The sequence below is a fragment of the Netta rufina genome (genome assembly GCF_964035555.1).
Source record: "Netta rufina genome assembly, chromosome: 2".
Taxonomy (NCBI): Eukaryota; Metazoa; Chordata; class Aves; order Anseriformes; family Anatidae; genus Netta; species Netta rufina.
The window spans coordinates 70,400,152-70,422,849 of NC_140124.1; the positions used below are offsets into that span (position 1 = coordinate 70,400,152).

At 40.2% G+C, this 22,698-nt stretch overlaps 1 protein-coding gene across 1 annotated transcript in view; it reads right to left on the reverse strand.

The window, feature by feature from the left end:
• ANKH (ANKH inorganic pyrophosphate transport regulator) overlaps window positions 1-22,698 on the reverse strand; it is a 102,027-nt gene that overhangs the window by 24,680 nt on the left and 54,649 nt on the right. The window contains exons 2-7 of the mRNA XM_084306774.1: window positions 16,277-16,493; window positions 8,680-8,798; window positions 7,513-7,596; window positions 4,895-5,065; window positions 4,099-4,233; window positions 1,386-1,478 (exon numbers count right to left, since the gene is read on the reverse strand). Of these exons, the coding sequence (XP_084162900.1) occupies window positions 1,386-1,478; window positions 4,099-4,233; window positions 4,895-5,065; window positions 7,513-7,596; window positions 8,680-8,798; window positions 16,277-16,493 (819 nt within the window). The remainder of the gene's footprint in view (window positions 1-1,385; window positions 1,479-4,098; window positions 4,234-4,894; window positions 5,066-7,512; window positions 7,597-8,679; window positions 8,799-16,276; window positions 16,494-22,698) is intronic.

The window sequence follows — 22,698 nt, forward strand, 5'->3', positions numbered from 1 at the left end:
AATAACGGTCTAATCCTGCCACCATCTAAGTCAGTAGTGCATTTTCTACCAGGTAAGTGAGACCTGCATTTAAGTCTCTTTATTACTGTTAATTTTACAAGGCAGTAGTTTGAAAGAGATATGCATTTGATTGTAGCTCTTAACACATGTGGTTAGCAGCTGTGTTTCCTGTTCCAACCCATTTTTACCTTGCAGTCTATTAATTCAGCATTCTGCAGTTTCTTTTCAGCAGCATGACCTCTGAGAAGGTCTCTGTGTTGTCTTGTACCTGAGATGTCAATTCAGCTGTATACAGGCAAGTTAGGAACTTATGACTAATGCGACTTTTTTATTTTATTTTAAATTTTCCTTGGAAGTACTGTGGATCAAATCAAAACGGTCTTGCTTCAGCTAAGTATATTCCTGAGCAAGCAAGCATTATTTTTTCATTAATATTTGGAACCAGAAAGTTCAGTTGACATAACTAATTGGTAAATAAAGAGAAGGAGGGAAGATAGCATTTGACATTTGAACTAGACTATCATAGGACATCACTGTCCTTCACACAACATATGGGCTAGTGAGTACCAATTTGAAAACAGAGCAAAACAGAGTCTAAACAAAATTAACTTTGGTTATATTTTTACTCAGCACACAATTCCAGAAGCAGTCCTTGCATTCTTATGTAATTACATGATTTGGCAACAAAAATCTTCATAGACTTGGTCAGCTAAGTCAATACTTCTAAAATAAGAGATTATCTGTGTTTACTGTTATTGGAAGAAATAACCTTTTGTTAAATATTAATATAAGCAAAAGAACCCAAACCCATGTCAGAGATAATGCAGAATCTAAAGAACAGGCTGTCTCTGGAGCAAAGACATGAGCTCTTGCATTTTGTATACTTCGTGAGACCTCATTTCATTAGCTATGAAGCTATGTCACAGTAAGTGAGGATTTTTTTTAAATCCTTAAAACAATAGCATCTGTCTATTCAAAAGGTAGCTTAATACCTTGCAACACAGAGTTAAAGTTAAAATCATAAATTAGACAACAGCTTGAAGCCACTGAAAAAATAATTCATTTAAACTAGGATTTTAAGAAAACCTTATCAATGGGACAAGGAACAATAGGTATCAAAGACAAAAGTAGAGAGAAACAAAACTATAGATGACCATTAGTACAGCCCTATTTAATCTTTGGTTGTTCTATTTTTTTTAAAAAGAATCTATTACACATATTTACAGAGACATGAACTATCTTTCTTCATCTTTGTTTGGCAGAAATTCCTCTGATATCACTGAAGCTTCCCTCAGATTAAAATGTTGTAACAGAGAGAAAGAGGAGGATCATGGATGTGAAATCACACTAGTGGTATTTGCTACACTCCTAACATGGGCACTCACCTTGTCAAAAGCTGGGTATACTGCTCTAATTTCTGTCAGCCAGCCGTACGGCATGTGTCCCACAGGATAGGTAGCTGTCAGAATTGCCACTGCCTATGAAAAATTACAAGGAAACGCAAACTTCAAATCTTTGAACAGAACAGTTAAACTAACGCGGTATGCCATTTTCCATGAATACTGCCACATGGACCTTGATGCAATGAGAAACGATGCAGGAAACTGGAAGCTCTTTGCTTCAGGACCACTGTCAGAGCAGCCATCATTCTGCTAGGCACTTGAAGCTTAGGAAATATATCATGCAATAGCGCTACATTACTCAGCTTTGCCATTTCACTGTCACGCTGATACTCTGGGGTGATAGCTACCTTGAGTTGGTGTGTGCTCGTTCTGCTGAATACCTCCCTCCCACATTTCTCCCAGGTTATTTTATCTAGAGACACCTGAGCAGCAGAATGCATTATGGCTCATATTCTAAGAGCCCTTCATCATATTTCATAAACGTAGATACATTTGACTTGGTTATTTGTATGTAAAATGCTTTAAGTATGACTGATTCTAAAGCAGTAGGTCTCCGTGGCTGACTGACTGGGTTTCAAACTGACTGCTATGGGGTCGGAGGCACTTATAAGACAAACAAAAACACTCTCCCAACTTTGGTGCTAATCAATTAAAAGCAAAAAACAGACAAAATCAATTCCAGATGACCATTTTGATAATGAGAAACAACTCACTATCTGCAAGTTAAACTAGGTCCCTTTTGCATTTTCACAAGTACAGACAAGAGATACATCAGACATTAAAAAGTCCATATATTCATGCAACAAGTTAATTTGCACCCTGTGCTGTTTAAAAAAACAGCATGGGAAAAAACAGTCAAATCTACAGAGTGAACCGGAATAGAGGCGGAAAGATATTCTCTGCTAACCTTCTACTGTAAATGATGTTTAATGAAACTTGAAAGAGTAATTGGTTCAAAGAAAATAAATTGGAATTTTAAAACTGTACCCTTTTAAAATGCAATTTCCCCTCCTTATTGCTCTATTTTCATCAGAATTTCTATCTATATGAAAGCTAATGAGATTAAAGTGAGGAATAAATAAAAGAAGAATATGAAAGATACTGAAGTTTCATTTATTTACATGATGAAGTCCAATAAGACTGTGTAGATGCAGTAACCATTAAAGAAAACAATAATTCATGGTCTAATTTGGTATGCTAAATTCCACTTGGATTAAATTACTGAGTTTTTAACACTGATCATTCTTCTTGTAATTTTCACCTGATTGATGGAATCCCAAACTACATCCATGAAAGTTTTTCTAAATGTCTAGAACAGAAGTATTTGACATGGGGAAGAAAACTCCCCATGAAAATCAACACCAAAAAAAATCACCATAATTGTGCTGGCAGTCTGAACAGGAGCTGTGGGAGTAGGTCAATGCAAGTGGACTTGCTGTCCTCATGAAGATGCTACAGCCCAGCTCTTCAAAGGCACATCCTGGACACACTGAAATTTGCTTACAGCGTTGAACAGGAGAACTATAAAACTCCTGTCTATAGTGATGTTCCAGACACTGATGTTATCTGTGTTGCCTGCACCTCCTTTTACAGAGGCAATTAGTTCATAAATCAGGGAAAGCTGAAATGTGACAATTAATGTTAGTGTATAAAGACCAGCAAATCACCAACTATGACATGTATCTGGAGACAGCCTAATAGCAACAAAATGCAACAGGCTAGTCATGAAACATGATGCATCTAAAGTCAGGTATCAACAAGAAATGCACAATTGATCTCTGCTAACCTGCTCTGCCTCCCCTTGTACCAAGACTGCTACTTAACACATAGACTAATCCCTGATTTACACATGTCGAAGTGCTAGGTTTCCTAAATTTTCTCTCCGCAGTTGCTGTAGTCACTGGTAACTTTTGAGTGAGTGAAATATGTGGTATCATGTATAACAAATTATTAGCTTTGCTGAGAAAATACTTGTTAGGCATCAGCAGTTTCAATTTTCCTTTTCATTTAGTATCTTATGGCTTTGTTTTTCATAGAGAAAAAAGGTGAGAGATTTGCTAATGGCTATGTGGAGCTACACCTCATCCCACTAAAACTGGCAGCAAGGGTCCCTCGAACTTCTTAAGAGAATAGGTCAGCTCCTGATGAGCATTTGGTGAAGGCTTTGCATTACAAACAGAAGTCCTGCTACCATCAGCTGTAGGAGACCACATGCTACAGCTGAATATCCTCCAGAGAAACAAGGTACACTGCATATCCCAGCCAAGAGACAGATGTTCTTTATGTGCTTCCTCATGTTTTCTGCCCTATTCTGTGTAATGCACTGGATTCTAACAGCAGTATTGTTTCACATCTATTTGCATAGCCGTAAATATATATGACACAGAACAGCAGCACATGCGACTACTGATGACTGTCCTAAAATCTCTGGGATTTGAATGCTCCAGCACATACCCATATGTAGAGCTTGAAATCATGGGATGCCAGAACTGTTCAGTGAAAAAAATCTACCGGTCTTGTTAAGGGTGAGATGCCTGGTAAAAATGCCCACGTTAAGACTCTGAACAATCTTCTTCTAAGGATAAAGAAATCACTAAAAAGCAATTTATTTAGGACATTTTTTTCTTGCCAGTATGGCTGAGAAGAGAAACACAGAGGCAACTCCATGTAAATGATCGTTTACTGACTTTCTCACCTCTGTGGCCGAAGAACTGCCACCTAGGTCCCGGGAAACAAAAAGGTTGACAATGGGCCTACTTATTCGCTGAGTTGCCAAAATTAATGCCAAAGGCCACCAGAAGCTCAGCATCTTCCTTATTGTAGCCTCTCCCTGCAACAAGGGAAAACAAACAAATAAACAAAAATAAATAAATAAATAGCTCCAGAAAGAAATAAGTTGAACTGAATCAAAAGTACAGAGAAAGCATTTCTGCTTTTCCCACCCACCATCAGTTTGGTACATTCATTTCAATACGCTTCAATAGCAGAAGGCTAAAATATTTCCTCCTTTTCACCTATAGAAATATTGATTCAAAATATGTTTTGAAAAGTATATTTCATCTACAGTAAGACTGATTCAAAAGACTGTGTCATGGATCTCAATAAATAATGCATAAGGTATCTGCATAACATGTTCTGGCTACTAGACAAAGGAATGTGAAAGCCAATGTAACATTCAGAGAAAATGAGGAGTTTTGAGACATTCTTCCCTGTGAAATAAAGCGTCCACTTAGTTCATTCTGTGCTGTCTCACAGCACCAAAAGGAGAGAGCTTAGCACTGAGATGCTAAGTAGACAGCGCATCAATAGCACCTAAAGCACTGCCTCATGTGCTCCGTAGCTGTAATGGTTTCCATCATGCCTGTTTAAACAATGTTTTTTCCTTGCAGGATGGAGAAAGCAGGCCCTTCATTCACAGTGGTTTAACAGAGCCTTATAACACAAAAAGAAAGTTTATTTAATCAAAAAAATCACCACGTATTAAGCCATACCCCCATTTCAGGCCCACTTCTGTCAGGAATGACATCATGTATGTTCCTGTAGTATCCCAGGCATAGTGTGGTACATCGGACAAGTGCTCCCATGTAGAGTGACAAGATTGGGATCAAGAGAGGCTCCCTGCACTCCAAGTGACTGTGAAGCAAAATGGCTACAAAAACAACCTGAAAAACAAACAAATAAAAGATTAGTAGTTTGTCTGTTTCTTCAGGGCCAATGTGTGCCCTGGCTGACTCCATGCTAGTGCATTTGAGCCAACAACCACGCGTGACTACAGTATCTGACTTGTAGCATTTAGAAACTTCAGTTCCCCTCTGCATTCATACAAATGAGAAGAACAAGAGTTAATATTATACAGAAGTTATATAAAAAGTACTTGAAGGTATGGGCAGGTGTCAGACTAGGGGCCATAAATAGGAGGCTGGCATGCAAGCTTGGCAAAGTCTGGCAGCAAGCACATGGTTGAGAGTCACTCTTCCCAGGAGAATGTGGTATGCTGATACAGACTGAGGCTGGAGACGTCCTTCTAGGTTCAGCTTCCAAGCCCTGCTTTCTTTTTTGGGGGCGGAGCAGGAATTAAAAAGCCAGATGTCTTAAAGTATTCACTTCAGCATTTAGAAGCAGTCTTAATTTATCCTGATTTTGTACTTTTTTGAGTGCAATTTCAGTATTTCTTCATTCTTTCTTGAGCTAAGTGCCATATTGATGTAACCAAAAAGGACTTTTTGGCTCATGAACAGCTTATAATTCAAACATTTAAAATTAAATGCTCAGTCCAGAAAATGAAAGGAATTGATTAATACAATATAATTCTTTTTCATTAAGTAAAGAGCTGACAGTATGTCTGTTAAATTCCAAGTGTCTCTGGATGATGGGCACAACTGGGAAACTAACTGTGTACGGTTTTGTGAACAGCAGCATCAGGAATAACGCTGCCAGGACAAGCCGGCATTCAAGTGAGTTCCAAGAAATACATTGTTCAGGGGCAGGTTCCCTCTTTCATTGCTAGAGCTTAAGAAATACTTAAATCACACTGTGAAAATGTTTATTAGGGAGGCCACGCTGTTTGATAGGATTTGCAAAACAGCTCATTTGAACTCCACAAAAGAATCCTTCTTCATTAAACAGAAGTAAAGTCAGCCACAAAATGTGTACACGAAGCTATCCAAGGAGAATTATCTACTGCCTGTGCACCTATTGCCTATGTAGTACATGTAGGTGTAGGCAGCTCTGGGCTATGGAGAACCACAAATTTTTGTCTTCTGGTTTTACGCTTGCTCTGTTCAATATTTTATTACAGGCTGGAGACAAGATGACAGGTGTCTTATTCTTCACAAGTTTGGCACCCCACCCACCAGCCACCATGAAAAGGGCATGCGTACCATGGCCAAAATAGGAATTCCAGCTTCTGTATTTAGGTGTAAATGACCTGACATGCATCTAAGGTCAGCAAACTTTGTAGGTCACATCAGAACAAGAGCAGAGCCTGGGTGTTAAAGTCATTTAAAGTAATTGGTATTATCTTCAGGGATTTAATGCAGTATTGTAAAGGGACAGACATGCCAAACATAGAATAGCAGCTGACTGAATGGTTTAACCCGGTTTATAGTTTGCTCCTACTTTGTGTGAGGGAAATGGTACAGAAAATTGAACTAAGTGCTGTTGACTTCTTATTTCCTTTGATGTTGTCCTATTATTATAGTCTTTCTTGCCCAGTTATTACCTCAGCTGGTAATGAGGCAGTACTGTAACTGCACTGCAGGCTCTGGGATCTTCCATTCATAACATGGTCATAAATACTTCAAAAAGAGGGCTCTGTGTTGGTTCTCAAATGGTACAACACCGGCCATCAGCAATGCATATGAATATTGTTTTACAAGCATGTCCCGTGCAAAGCAACAGGACATTTAACACCTCCCTCACAAACATAAATTCAACATTGGGTCTTCCCTCTATCACCCAGAGAGTATCACCACAGATATAGCTTCTGCTTCAGATCCAAGTCTTCAGCTTTTGGTCCAGTAACAAGAACAGTGCTATACCGGCACTCAGAAGATGGTTTACACCCCTGCATTTCAGCAGATTAGACATCATGTGCAAAACTGACAAGTGGGCTGGAGAATCAAGCCTTAGCTTCCCTGCCTACACTCCCCACTCCGGATTTCATTGCAACTGTGTGAAGTGTGGGGGAGAATGTACACAGGGGAGAAAGGTCTCTATCAAAGTACTGCCTCAGTTGGTGGCAGTCATCAATCCTTCTGGCTGACTTCTCTTTCCCCCAGGTGTACATGTGTACATATAGCTTGATTCTCAGCCATTGTAGCACAGTGTCTGGAAGCGCCAGAAGATATGTCCCTAACCCAAACAGTCCCGGCTCCTTCTCCTGTCATTGCTTCACGACTGACTTGATCCAGTCAAGTGAGACCAGCCTAAATCACAAATGTCAGCAAAGAGTGGGGAAACTACCAGAGAACAGTGCACAAGATTATTTTCTCTGGTGTGCTGTCCATGGCAGAGAGAGAAGGCAGTCTCTGTGCAAAAGCATTACTGTTTAGGAAAGCATTGAGTCCATAACACAATTGAAAGAGTGACTGCCAAGAGGAGGCATTACCTGAGCTATGACATCTGAGATGGAGGCACATCCCACCAGGAAACTGTACTTGTGTTTCAGCAGAATCCCAGCATGGGTCCATGCCTGAAAAAAAAAAGGCAGAACAGAATGTGTGATTATGGTATTTGTTAAGGATTTCAGGTCCCAGAATGATGTTTTTTATACAAAAAACTTACACAGCTTTTTTACACCAGCAGCACCTGGTGTGAACCTGGGCAAATGTTAAGCAAGTAGGGCAGAGAAAGCACTACTGCATTTAGTTCCTCTTTGCCCGGGCTGGCAGGAAGAATGGGAATAATTTTACAGATTGCATAGAAATTTCTGAGCAGGATAGCCAATAAGAGTGTTCCTTCTATACAGATGCTGCACAGGTTATCATACTAAATATTCTAAGGGAAAAATGTTTCCTGTCATTCACCAGTTGAATGCACCTCAGAAGTGTATTCATAGGCTATATTGAGCCCTGTCTTAAAAAGAAAACGATCCAACTTCTTTTTACTGTCAGCTACTGTGTTAAGTGGAAAAAGCAGTGGAGGCATGCTATGAGAAGGTTATCCTTTCTGACTTTTACATAGAAGTACTGGAATTAAAGAGAGCTGCCATGTCTTTGTTTACATTGTGCAGGCCACATGCAGTCAGCCTGGTGATCTGGAGAGCAGCAGCCCACCCACACATGTGGCTCTCTTCCCCATGCATTTGAGATACACTGGACTAAGCTGCACTTGCAAAAAATGATGGTAACAAATATCTTTTCAATAAATCTGCTTTGAGAAAGTATTGATCTATGAGCTCTGCAAGTGACTTGGGAATGTGCAGCAAATTGAAATCGTCCAATACAAATTGTATTGAGAGGACACATACAGACAATCTGTGCAGCCCATCACAAGATGACCAGTGCTTTCTAGCATGCATATACAGTAACTCTGCTAAGGCAGCTGAGGATTTTTACATTTGTCATGATCTCTGGATGTTCAACTCCACCCAGATGCTTTTTCCAGGTAGCAGAAGATGATGTGTTCATGTACATCCAGAGCTATTGCTTGCAAAGGACATGCCTTCCTTCTGCAGACCTTCAGCCTCCCATCAGGTAACAGACTTTGCAAACTAAGGTCACCAAAGAAAAAAATGACATTGATATTAAAATTCAGTTCTGAATCATGCACTCACCATGGCATCCATAAAAGGGAAGGCAGCAAGATAAAGGAAGGCCCTCCGAGTTTTACTTCCCACTGATTCATCCACATGGTGTAGCTTATTAATAATGTAATACCCCAAATCGCTATATGCTGTAGAGATACAAGAATAGGAATGAATAATAAAGGTTACGTTATGGATTCTGCATAAGATGCTCAGAAGTACCCAAAAGAGTAGGATGCCTACAAGCTGTGAGATATACCCACTCAGCAAACAGCTGCAGGGGCTGCAGGATGTCACAGCCTCACCAGTTGCTGTTTATTACTAAGGAGTGCTCTCGCAGCCCTTTTTCAAGTAACCTTTGGCAGAGGAGTGATAACAAATGGCCGGGTTGGGAAATGGGTATAGTAAGTGCCACATCTGTTTCCTAAATGAACACACTGGTACTCCAGAAAATCTACTGCTCTTTCATTAACTCAGGGCTCTTTGTTAGAAAAGCTGTTTTCACCAGACACTGTGTATTTCATGGGATATAGTGCCGTATAAATTCTGAAACCACCTGTTGCCACTGCATTCTCATGACATTACCTGTAAACCTGCCCAGAGTTGTAAAAGGAGCACTAGGATTTGCGAAGACATGCAATAAATCACACTCATTATGCTCCAGTGAGTGACTCTCCCTTGCTCTGCCTAATGACCACCTCTGCTGGGACCTGCCAGGGCACAGCACAGCTCACTGTGTGTTTGCTGGGCAGCCTCTAACAACTCTTACTCTCCTTCCTCATTTACAGCTGGCATCTCAGAAGCCACAAGTCTGGAAAGGGTGCTTTGCACTGATGGAAATCAGGAGGTTGCCGCTTCCAGTCACCAGTGTCTTTGCTGTCCAGTTTCAACCTCTGATGAGGAGTTTTTGAGAGTTTTTGCGTGAGCCTCAATCCAGACAGCCATGACTGCCCCAGATATGTAAAAATGGTAAAAACTCCCCATTTCCCTGTGCTGGTCCCTATCTACTACTGCTAGGCTCAGTCTCTCACTTCACCTAGTGATCCCCAAGCTGGGTAGCTATCCTTCTGAGCCACTCCCAGATAATTTCAGTTGTGTCCTTCCAAAGGGACAGAACTTTACAACTGGACTCTAGCCTTTTCTGCGTTCAGGGAGGCCAGCTTAGCTCCTTAAGTACTCATTTAATTGCTGCTAAGTTCAGTCACACATGAGCCACAGCCCCTTCTTATTTTTGTATGAATATTCATACACCAATTTTCACTCATTATTTTGAAACCACTCTGTTACATATGGATTTCTGTGTGGTTACTCCTTGTAAAAAGCTGCTTTTATGGCAGGCCAGTATGCCCATTTATCTGAATTTACTTATTTGAAGAAACAAGAACAAGTTCGGAAGGCATGTGAGGCAAGTTGCCTCTGAGGGCCAGATTTATTGAGTTCTCTTTTAGGTCCCATTGACATTGCTTTAAACTTCTCCTACATAAAAGATTTAAAACTTTTGCAGGAAACACACCGGTCTTATTCGCCATATGGGGAGTAACAGAATCCAAGTCTACGTGCTGAGGAACCTCCTCTTGGGGAGTGATCTCCATCAGCAGTGAAATAGGGGGAAGACACCATGCTGCAGAATTCATCTGTGCTCTCTGTGCACTCTGCCCTCTGGTCTTCTCCTGCTTTAAAGGAGATTTTTAAAGTGCTTAGAAAATAGTAAGTAATGAAAACTTTTTTTTTTTTTTTGGCTCTTAAAGCCCTTTTATGTTTAACTTTTTTTTTTTTTTCCTTTAAGTTTAAATAAACAGAAAAATTCACAGAATTAGAGAGGTCAGAGACTGCATTACTCTCACTTCTAGGAACAGCCACTTCACCATAATTCAGTTGAATGGCAGGGCACTCTCAATGGACTTAAACTACCACAGCCCACAGCACCAAATTTTTAAGATTTCTAGGGATATCAGCACTGTGCTTCTGTAAGCTTTAAGATTTGTCTTCCTCTCCCCCATCCACAAGAAGTCTAATCGCAGTTTTTAATGTGGCTTTTATTTTAAAATAATAGTGGCTAAGCTTAAAAACTAGTTTTAAAATTCTCAACTATTTTCTTCAACATGTCAGTGAAAGCACACAATCACTATTACTGGTGTCAATGAACGTTTCCATCCTCAGAAAGAAGGACTCAGCAAGCTGAGATTTACTGACAATTATACAGGCATGTGTCTCTGAGCTGTGAATAAAGCAATTGCTGATGCAATTAGAACTTAACCTTGGCAAACCTTACATACTTATTATGAAGCACAGAACAAAATTAATAACAGACAACAGAGCTGAAGAGTATTACATGAATCTAAAGCAGATGGCTATTCCCATTCCTTGCATCATTTCAACCAAAACAGAGGAGTCCAACTCCAAGACAAGCTGCCTGTTTACTCTCCTGGAATAACTCACTTATTTTGATATCTATGGATCAGTTTTGCTTCTGATATACCAGCATTTAAGCAGGAATTCTTGCTTCTATCTTTTCTAGTTGAGTCGTAAGACCTGGGTGCATATGAAATGACAATGAAATACTGTGCACCTAACTGGATCTACTCTCTTCTACACTGATTTCTCTAATGAGCTGATTATAACCACATAAATTTCAGACATCCTTGAAATAACTGAACACACGCTTAATGATGCCAGCAGTCTCAAAGAAATAGCCACACTGTAGTCATTTTGGGGCTATCTACTATCCAGTATGTTATATATACATTGTAAAGAAAACAAAAAAGAAACCCTCACAGGAAGTGATATCACTTACTTCTAGGTACAGAGCTGCATATGTCAATATTCACTTTACTGGAGTAAAAAATCAATAACGAAAAAAACAAACAAACGAAAACACCAATAATTTTTTTTTGGGTTAAGTATGTGGGTTTTTTTAGAAGCATTCCATATTTATTCTTTGGTGCCAGTTTTAAAAATTAACTCACTTGAGAAGTAAACATCTATCCTGCTGCTAGTCAGAAAGATACCTCACAGGGCCAAAACCAGCTAAGTGATTTAGGCAGATAAGAAAAGGACAATTTGCTAAAAATACAAAATTATAATGGCAAGTCCGCAATTGGAGATGGCACAGGTTACAAAGATTTTGCGATGTCTTTGATTAGCCTGACATAAAACAGAAACAAAAGCCTGGGTTCCCCATGCAAAAATTCAGATGATCAGGGCGTCTTGGGTACTGCATTTCTTTTTTTTTTTTTCTTTTTTCTTTTTTTTCTTTTTTTTTCTCACAGCAATGAATGAATAATAAAACCAGCTTATGAACATCTCAGTGAAGACTGATAATTGCAGTTATCATCTTCTGTGATCAGCTGTAGTTACGAAATTCAATTAGTTAATTTTTCCAAATTACCAATGTCCAATGGTCTCTTTGGGTAGGCCAACATCTCGTAAGTCTCAAAATTTGCCTGTTTTAATTAAAAAAAATATATCCTAAAATCAGCTGTGGTTGTAGGCTTTCTTCATTCTTCCTTTGTCCTGAACAACTTGCTGAAAAGGAACTGCCCTTGTTGTGGAAGAAGAGCTGGAGCAGCTGGGGAAGCAAGTTACTGCTTTAACAACAATCACTTGAAGATGCTGAGGCAGGACATGTTTTTAATAAATAAAATCATCTCTTAGTAGACAAAAATAAAAAGTAAGCTTGGATTATATTCCAATTTGTGTTCCTGTGCTTTTATCTTTTTCCAGGGCAAAAAGTGTAGTACAAACCAGTACAGTGGCCATGTCAGAACAGGACTGACTGGAAAAAAAATAGCTTGGTTTGGCATAAGCTCTACTATGATTCCTAGTCATGGAAAAAATCCAGTAGTGTTACACTGGAAGCAGTTGGATTACACGTATACCTCACTTCTTCTGCAGATCACTAATGTATATGCAGTGACCATACATGCAGGTTCAAAAAAATTACTAGCTACTGCTGACATTTTCACCTGTGCAGGGAGGGGCCCTTGCCCACTAGGAGATCAGTAATAAACTGGCACAAACAACAGGATCACTCATACTTATTGGCCATCCAGTCTGCTATGTTTGCCTTGCTACTAAAGTTGCAACCTTTTTTTTCTTGGTGATGCCAAATGATCTACCATGGAACTTTGGTCAGGTGCAGGAGGCACCATTGAAAGGTGTCTACTTAAGCAAAGAGGCTGCTTCCTCTTTGGAAATAAACTTTTGCAGTATAGTATTTCTCAGTAAAGTAGTGAAAGGCTGAACAATGCTGTTTTCTTGCCAAAGAAGATGTGCATATCCTTCATGACACCAGTGTTAAAAGGACTCGCACAGTATGGAGGACTTACCAGCAGCACCTATTAATGCATTACGTTAGCATACTGTTCTATAATTTAATGCTCTATTCTCTTCTCTGTCAAGCTGGTAGTTTATTAAAATGTCAAAAGTATGCACAGACAGGTTTATCATCTTGAATTCCTTCTCTTATAGCCCAATATTCCCACTCAAAAGCCTATCTCTGAAATAACTAGATGCTTTAGACTCCTTCCTACAAGGAAACTCTGGTGGCAGTAGCTGCTCCCAGAATAGCACAAGAGAAAGAAGGCAGCCTACTATCTTCTATTTCCAGATCACAAGTGAGACAGCAAAAGCAGGAATAACATACTGACCAAGGCTTACAGCAGCACTTTAAGCGAGAGAAGAATAAAGTTTCAGTTGCCTTTCATCAAGTCGTTTCTTGGTTCTTACTGCTACCTGCACAGGAGAATGATAGGAACTATTGGTGAAGATACTGTGGATGTTCATGGGAATGTAGTACAGTGATGACTTAAGGACCGCATGCTGTGAGTTTGAGTGGTTTGGCTCAGCCAGTCACTCCCACAGAGGACTGTGTTAGCCCCTATGGGGGAACAGTAGTGGGGAGCTGATGCTGAAGAAATGAAGGCAGTTGAGTGAAATCGTCTGTTTTGATATTTCAAACAAGTAGAGGCTGCTGCCTGTGAGGCACTGTGTGTACAGACTGCAAAGAGTCTCTATCACAGTTGGAAATGTGGTGATTCATTGTGGTCACTGTGTTTCTACCACCACTTGTTTTCTTCCTTCTGACCTTCTGTACTCCTTATTTCTTTGGCTTTTTTCTTCTTTGTTCCTTCTCCTGGGCTTCGACATCCACAGCAAGCAGTCATGCCATCTTCCTTAGCCCCATACATACGGCATGCAAAAGAAATTCAGTCCCTTAAGTGGTGTTTGTCTCAGTTTTTCATCTGTCAAGTACCAGTAACCTGAATTTCTCTCTCCTGTAGATAGTCTGCAACAAGCTCGTGGCTGTTGGGGAGTAGCTGCAGATCCTCAGAAGTTGCCTGTCTGCCACTGGACTCCTTCTCCTCCTTCTGCTAGGAAGACTGTGCATCTGTGGGTCAGAAAAGAATAATCAGGATTTGAAACATGTTCAAAGGAAATTTTAAACACAAAACTTGGCACCATCACCCAGGCAATTGGTGCTAGAATCTGACTAACTCCATTCTCTCGGGCGCTCTGCCAGTCTCTGCTGTGGCCTTTGCATATTTTCAGGCATAGACAAGTTAAAATACTAAAAAATATTTTGCAGTCTGCCACCATAAGCAGCTGAAAGATTGTGCAAAGCCCTTTAACCAATGGCTTTAAGGCATGGAAAGTACAGCCTTCATATTTTATTTATTTTTTAATATCTGCAGAGAGGGCATTTCAGAAGTTCTGAACTCAGCAGGGCTCTATTTCCAGGCAAAACCAAAAGACTTATCTGGCATGTTTTCAAATGGCTGCCCAAACAACTCTCCTCAATAAGAAGTCTCACATGGAAAATTCAGCTGCCTTTCACCTGGATATTTGATAGTTATACTTTAAATGTTCTCAAAATCTGTAATAGCTTAAAATGAAATTTTGAGTGACTAGAAAATATTTCTTTTATCCAGTTGGCTAAGACAAAAACTTTGACCAGGACTGGTGGGGAAACAAGTGTGCAACTAGAATAGCAGCTCTGGGGGCTGAAGAAACATTCCAAGCAAAGAAACTGGAAAGCCAAACTTACAAATGGCCCAAAGCCTTTAACACCAGTGCAGTGAAACAGCCTCGATGTGTAAGCACATCGAGGAAGTGACCAGTTGATACTGGTGAAATAAATTAACTTCAGCATGGATTTTTATCGTGGATTCAGCTTACAAAGTTAGCAACTACTTAACCCTGCCACAGACTTGCCATGGCTAGTGAGCCATTACTGCAAGCATTTATTATGACTGTAACATAGAGAAAAAGTAAACAGTATGGGGCTGCTGTATCAGTGGAGGAATAAGAGACACTATGGTGAAACAAACTGGAGTGCTTGGGAGGCACGTAGGGCCATTAAACACAGCTGGCATCCTGTTAAAGGGTAAGAGCAGTGGGCTTCATATCTGCCTGCTCTACCCAGACAGTAGCAGTATGCTGAGCAAGTGCTGTTCTTCAGACATGTTAGTGTCTGATAATGAATGGTGCCCCGCTTCCAGGCCACTCCATAATTTCACAGCAATTCAGGAAATTGCCATCACACTCACTTTTCCCATTCAGCTGTCACAGAATGACCCCCTACTGCTGGTCAACCAGCTCCATCCTACTGCCCATCAACCAACATGTGCCTCCACAGGCTGTTGTGTTACCTCCCTCCACCCTCTTCTCAGAGCTCCCAGCTATTCGGATTGTACCTGTAGAACGAAATGCACTCTGCTTCTTCCTCCAGCGTCCTTTATTCCTCACTGCCGAGCTACAGAGGTTTCAGCTCCGTGGAATGAGCCACAACATGCAGAAAATGTGGTGCAGTTCTTGGAGAGGATGAAGTTGCAGCCTTCCAGGTCATGTGGCTTTTTTATTGTTGTGGTGCTGGTTGATCCTTGGGTTGATAAGACATTTCTCCAGGCTATCAGCAATTGGCAAATCCTGCGGTTGCCTTACTTGTCATGTTCAGTTCAGAACTGCTTGTGTATTTCCCTTGTTTCAGAGTACATTGAGAGAGCTGACCTCAGTTTGACATAAAGTGCTGTTTGGAACTGCTTCTTCTTTCACAAGTTAATTACTCAACAGAAGTGAATGATGACTAGCACTAGTAGAGAGTAATACCTGATATTTCAATGATGTTGCTGACCTACTGACTTAAGAGACTTGTACTGCATGATAAGTAGCAAAGGAACTGGTACAGAGGGAGTAACTAACAACGCCACCAAGATCTGGCAAAGAGCTCTGCCTTCAACATCTTGAAGGCTGGCTACAAAGTGATGTGCCAAAACCATTTGGGCAGATAGTGCTAGGTGCTACCTAACAGTAACACTGAGCTATCTGCTTCAGGCAACCTGCCAACCTTACCAGAGTTTTGCTCACACACCTGATTAAAAAAGATTAGCAGCATGTTGAGCAGCCAGGCAGGTGAGCCCTGGAGGTGGAATATACCACTTAACAACCTGTTTTAACAGTATTAAAAATTGCATGGCTTGGGCATACTACCAACACAAGAGAGTTTATCCCTTCTGCATTTCCCCTTGTACTAACAAATGAAATCTTAAACCTACAAGTTAATATGTTTGAAGACTAGTTGAAGGAAGCAAAATAAAAGATGTGTTAATTAGATGTGAAGTAACCTTACCTATTAAGGTATGAAATACAGCAGCTACAGCGCCAGCCACAACCATGCACAAAACTGCTTTGGTCCTGTCTCTCTTGCTGTTCACAAACACCAGACCTACGTTTTTGAAGTCACTCATTGGACCTGTGAAGAACTTCATCAGGGAGTACGCCAGCCCGTAGCTGGCCAGCATTTCCACAGCATCTTCCTTAACTGCAGCGATGCCCCTATTCAAGGCCTGTTGAAACACAAAAAGACAGAGAAAATACTGCAGCAAATGTGAAAGCATAGCAAAACAATCTTCTCCAGATGGTGTCTGAAAGAACAAGTTCAGCTCTCACTGTTTACACCCTGAGTTGACTTTTGTTTCTCTGGGTTCAGCAGCAATAAGCGATGTGACATAAGCAACTTCATAATTTCATACAGCCTGTAAGTTCAAGTCATATAGATTTGAAGATAAACTGTGTTTTAGGAACTAAGGTAGATATCTACTTCTAAAGTATATCATGCAATTCCTGCTATACCAGAAGTTAGTTTTTCTCCTTTTTAGAGTAATTGTATGACCTGCTAATATTCATAGATGATACAAGACCCTTTAAATGCCACTTCGAGGCCTTAGGTCCAAATTAAACAATGGACAGTCCTTGTAGGCATCTGCACAGGTAAAAAACAAAACAAAACAAAAAAAACTCTAACGTTATTAAATGCTGAAATTTCAGGAGCTCAAAGGTTTTTTTTCCTGTGTAATGAGATTTTCACTATATCCTATGATTTGTTTTGAATAATGGTACTGTGCCATGATGTTTATTATTATAAAACTAGGGCAAATATGCACACGACTAAACATATCTGTTCTGCTTTCATGTATTTTGCATTTAGGTTTAGATTGGATATTAGGAAGAATTTCTTCACAGAAGGGGTGGTCAAGCATTGGAATGGGCTTCTCAGGGCAGTAGTGGAGCCCCCATCCCTGGAGGTATTTAAAAGAAATGCGGATGTTACACTAAGAGGCATGGTTTAGTCATCTGACTTTGTAGGTGAGGTTAATGGTTGGACTTGATGATCTTGAAGGTCTTTTCCAATCTAGATGATTCTATGATTCCACAAGGTTCTGATCCTATATTTATTTATGACTCGTTCTAACAAATTTAAAAAGAAATGCAGCACATGTATTTCAAGGCATATTCAGGTTCAGATAACCTCACAAGTCATTCCAGGTCTGTATTTAGGAAATGTTCATCAATGAATTGCTGAGAATTAAATGGATTATTTTTATTGTTATGGTAAACCACAGCAAAGAATGTGTAACATTGCTTCAGATTCCAGCTTGTAACAAAATGCTTCTAAAATTTCAAATACAAATGACAGAATGATAAGATTTATTTGCAGTGTGACAACATCAATCATCTGATATATTCAGAAAACTTAAAACAGGATTAGTTTCAAAAAGCATGAAGGATGAAACATGACTTGTTTTCACAAGTATTTAGTTCCTATGGGTTACAGCTGTTGTGTGCTGACAGGGCTGCGCCACTTTGGCCAACCAGGAATATCTCTCCAAACCATGCTGCAAATCTCAGTCTATCCACTTCCACAGTACTTCCAATACTGCTTTTTTTTTTTTTTCTTTCTTTCTTTTTTTTTTCTGAATGAACAAACCACAGACAGCGTATCATCAGGTAACTGTGGTGAAGTCCATAATTCGAAGTTCCATTTCAAATGTAAGCATGGACTTTCTGTTGCAGTCTTTTTCTATTTTCTTTTTCTTTCTTTCCTTTTTTTTTTTCAAAGACCCTATAAGCAAGCAATTTCCACTGACTTCAAAAATCCCACATCCGCATAGCAGAAATTAGCATTTTACCTACCATTCTTATCACTCTTTCTGTAAGATGTGCTTAATTTTTGAAGCTAAAGCTGCACCACCAGCATAGTAAAAAGCTGTAGAAAATGCCAATGTCTCAATCCCTGATATCTGCCAAATCTTTATTGCAATGTGCGCTGCCCTGAACACTTACAGTTCCAATGTTTTCATTTGTCTTGCTCCATTTTATCCCCTCCTGAAAATAACCTGTGATAGGTACTGAGTATCTGCAGCTGCTATACACAACCTTTTCTGCAGTACAGATACTTCCATCTGTTGCACTGATAAGAGTTCAAACTATATTAAAATCACAGAATCGTAAAATATCCTGAGTTGGAAGGGACCCACAAGGACCATTGAGTCCAGCTCCTGGGTCCACACAGGATCACCCAAAAATCAGGCCATATGTCTGAGAGCATTGTCCAAATGCTTCTTGAACGCCGGTGGGCTTGGTGCTGTCCTGGGGAGCATGTTCCAGTGACCGATTATTAAATCTGCAGATGGCAAATACAGTAGTGGGTGCATAAAACTGTACTTGGGCAATCTGTGGAAAAGACTGTGGCCTGTGAAATAAATAGTTAAGTTTAGCTGCGTTTTATGATGATGGTAGTAATGATGTTGCTTTTCATATCGAGACGTACAGTTTAAACTGTTCGTTTAAACTTCCTTAAGATGCTATACCTCCCTGTTGCTGTTGCCAGTAATAGAGAAATACATGTAACCTTAGATTATGCCATGCAAAGGGTTCCTTCGTTATGGCTTTTTCCTCTCTTTTCTTTTGCCCACACTGAAATATTTCTAGCAGCTTCAATTTAAAGAGAAGCCGTTACCCAATTTCAGGTGATCTGATTTAAAAGCTTCCTGTCACTTGCAAACAGCTCAGTATCTTTTCAGCACAGCTTCAAAAGCACAAGTGCTTCCTTACCAGTTTGGACAACTATGGACTATCAGAGTCTGTGGAGGAAGACAACCTGACAAGGTCCCTGGGATAAGTGTGGCTTTAAGAAATCACACTGTCAAGTGGCACGGCATTATGATCCCTCCCTAGGGACACAAACCTCTGTAGAGCACAGTGCTCAAGCCAGTGACACTAGCTCTGTGTGACTGTGGCCCCTGGGTACCTAAGTTTTTCACCCAAGTAGGACAGACAGGAAGCCTTGAGTGCTCCAATTTCTCTTCCTCTCTGGTTTTACAGGCTGAACTCTGACCTCTTTTGTACCAACAAATGACAGCCAAGTAGATGCTTCTGAGTAATTTTCCCCAGACAGACACTGTGTACCAGGTAATCTAAGCTGGCAAAATCCAAAAGGGACTTTGTAAGAGGTTTGTTGCCATTGGTTTATAGTCCTGTGGAACAGTTGGCTGACATGATGAAATACTCTAGAGGCCACCCCTGAAAAAGCAATGCTTCTAAATGTTTCTTTGGAAAGATCCTGAAGAAATGAATAGTCAGTGGAGCAGTATACAGTTGGTTTAACTTCTGTAACTTTCTTTTTCCATTTCCACTTTCAGATGACAGTGCAAAAAGTTCTTCATCCCCAGCTTCCAAACACTCTACGAGAACAAACCTATTTGTGCCACTGAAACTGTAATGACGTATTTGATATCCTTAAATCCACAAGAAATCCCAGATATTTGGTAAAGCCAGTTTGGGGTGCTATACGAAAAATACAGGTAGTTGATAATCTCCCAGTCTAATTTCCTGTCAGATTTTCAATTAAATCTTTCACAAAGGAAGAAAAATATAAACCAGGGCAAGGACTCATTTTTTTTTATCTGATTGCATTTTATACACTTTCTATGTGAAAAAAAAAAAAAAAAGTAATAAAAATTGATCAGTAGCATGTGTTTGTTTCACATAGAACACAGCCTATCTCTGTAAAGCTTTATGTGGCTTGTCAACAAAATCACACTGAACTAGGTAGTAATAATAATGACAGTGCTTATACAAGAAGTTAGCTTGATCATACATATTGCAGATGTCATTCTACTTTCAACTGGCTTATCACACCTAACTTGAAGAGAGAACTATGAAATCCATATGCTAGAAGAAAGGCTACTGGGGATGGAACATCCTCCTGAATTTAATGAACAGCTAACCTGGTGTGTCAGTTCATGAAAACACCACAATAAATTGCTTTTCTTCAAAATGATTACAACAAAACCACTCACTGACTTGCTCACTCTTCTTTTAGAAATACAAAAACAAGCATAGAATACTTCCTGGCTGATCACTACCTAGTAAGAACATGAACCAGCCAGTCAAAATAAGTCATATTCCTGAAACACTTCTCAAAAAAAGCAGGCATCCAGATTTACAGTTAGTTTTATGCAATGTCTTGTATAACACATTATGTTATTACTAGAAAGATGAGATCTTTGCTAGAGGACATGGAAACAACACCTTGAGCCCTTTTTAATGAAAAAATGTGTGCTGCCTCTGATGTTTGCTAAAGTCAGAGAGGGCTAGTGTTTTAAAATTCCCATCCGAAAGATTCAAGTCAGAAAAATATTAATACGCTTAATGACATTTCAAGCCAGTAACCACATCTTCAAAATTGGGTACTGTTGCTGGCTTTATCTTCTTACAAGGAACATACGTGACCTTTATCAAATTTCTAGGAAATGCATAAAGGATGAATCCAACAATCTTTTGCATGGAAAGGCAGTGATTTAAAAAAACAACTGTGAGAAAAATGTCAAAGGTCTAGCTTGTCCTATTTTGCATGGGTTTTCCGCATTATTCACTAATATTGGCAGAAAAAGTTTGGTTCCTATCAACAGCTCCACATTTCTGTTGCCAAAAATTCGAAGTTGTGTCTTAGGCTGGTTCTAAAGTGTTTGATTACTTCTCACGATCCTCCTATGAAATAGCTCAACAAACATTTGTAGGATGTTCCCCCTCCCATTGTCTTTCTTCCAACCTCTCCTCTCCTAAGACAGAGGAAGAGAGACAAAGTATTCAAAGACCAAGCTAACATAGGGAACGGTCCTTCTCTGGTGTCCAGTAATTCCTGTTTTGATAACTGTTGGCTGAGTTTTCATTTAGTAAATCCTGTCACACTGAAGTTTTCAGTGTCAAGTTTACCAGTTGGCTCTGGCTATTTGGCTTTGCCCTGTCACACCTGCATGAACTGCGCTGCCAGAATAGCATGTGACAGACCCAATACATATCAGCATGAAATGACCAGACTACTGTATAAGTGCTGAGCACTGTCCTATCTGTAGCTTTGTGTCTTATAAAGGCAGGAGTCAATGGTAAGTAATTAGAGGGAAATATCTAGTGCCCTGTGGTTAAGACTTCCACATACATGGAAGTGGGAGAAAATGGGGTGAAATGGCTCTCAGGCATTTTTTATGTCTCAAGAAGGTTGTGCAAACATTGTGTATGAAGAGAGAGCCCTGAGGGGGTAGGAGTCTGTGTAGTTAGAAAATGACGACTGATGAGTGTTCATCGTAATGTGCTGTTTTGTTATTGTTGTTCTTCTTTTGCAATGCTTTTATCCTAATTCAGCCTCTCTAGTTTTGGGCTGGCATCTGCTGTTGATCATGCCTCAGGTGACTGAAAGGCCACCTGAGGTCAGCTCCTATTAGCCCTCTGCCGAAACACCTCCTCCCTCCTCTCCTACAGCCGCTGCCAGTCCCCACCACCGCTAGGCCTTGCCCTGTCCACACCGCCGGCAGTGCTGAAATCGGAGGCTGCAGCCCCAGCCCCGAGGCAGAAAGATGAAGAGACACCCACTCGGGGAGAGGGACACCTGTCTCTGGATGACTATCAGGGCTGTCCCAAAAAGGAGAGCTACATTTTTTCTGCCTCTTGCTGCCTCCTATTTCGAAAGAAACTGGAAATGCAGGGCATGTATCAGGGCTTTATCTTAAAAAAGAAGTTGGTGTACTAAAATTTCAACCAAATTTACTCTGCCTACCTAAGTAAGGAGAACATGGCCTAGAAATGAAAAGCAAGAACAAGCATTTTTGCAAGACTCTTACTCTAATCTTAAATGCCCGCTACTCTGTGACCATCACAAGGCTCTCAGCTTTACTTGTTGACACTATCCACTCGCTTCCCAATGTCAAAGCTGTATGAAAGTATGCCCTGGGAGAAGTTTAAATGAAGACTCTAAATCCAAAATAACATAATTTCAGAGCATTCAGCTTTCACTTGACCCAAGATGCACCAAGGAACGGTACTTTTTAACAGGCAGTCAGGAGGCATATGAATAATTAGGACAGCAGTGGCAACAATGAACTCAGTGAAAAAGGGAAATCCTTCCCATTTCAAGAACTAATGCAGAGGAGGACACACGGGAGGGCTGGGAGACTAGCTATGGCACACTACCCTTGGGCACTTAGTGCCTGTATTCATGAACAACAACCAGCATAATAAGGAAGAGAATAATACAAAAGCAACAAACAAAGCCAACAGGGGACTGCAGGACCACAGGAAAAAAAAACAACAACAACAACAACAAAAAAAACAGACTCAGAGAAGCCAAAATGCTCCCCACTTAAAACATTTGACAAAGTGCCAGAATATTGACAACAGGAAGCAACCTTGGAGGGGTGAGCCGGCTGCTGTGGA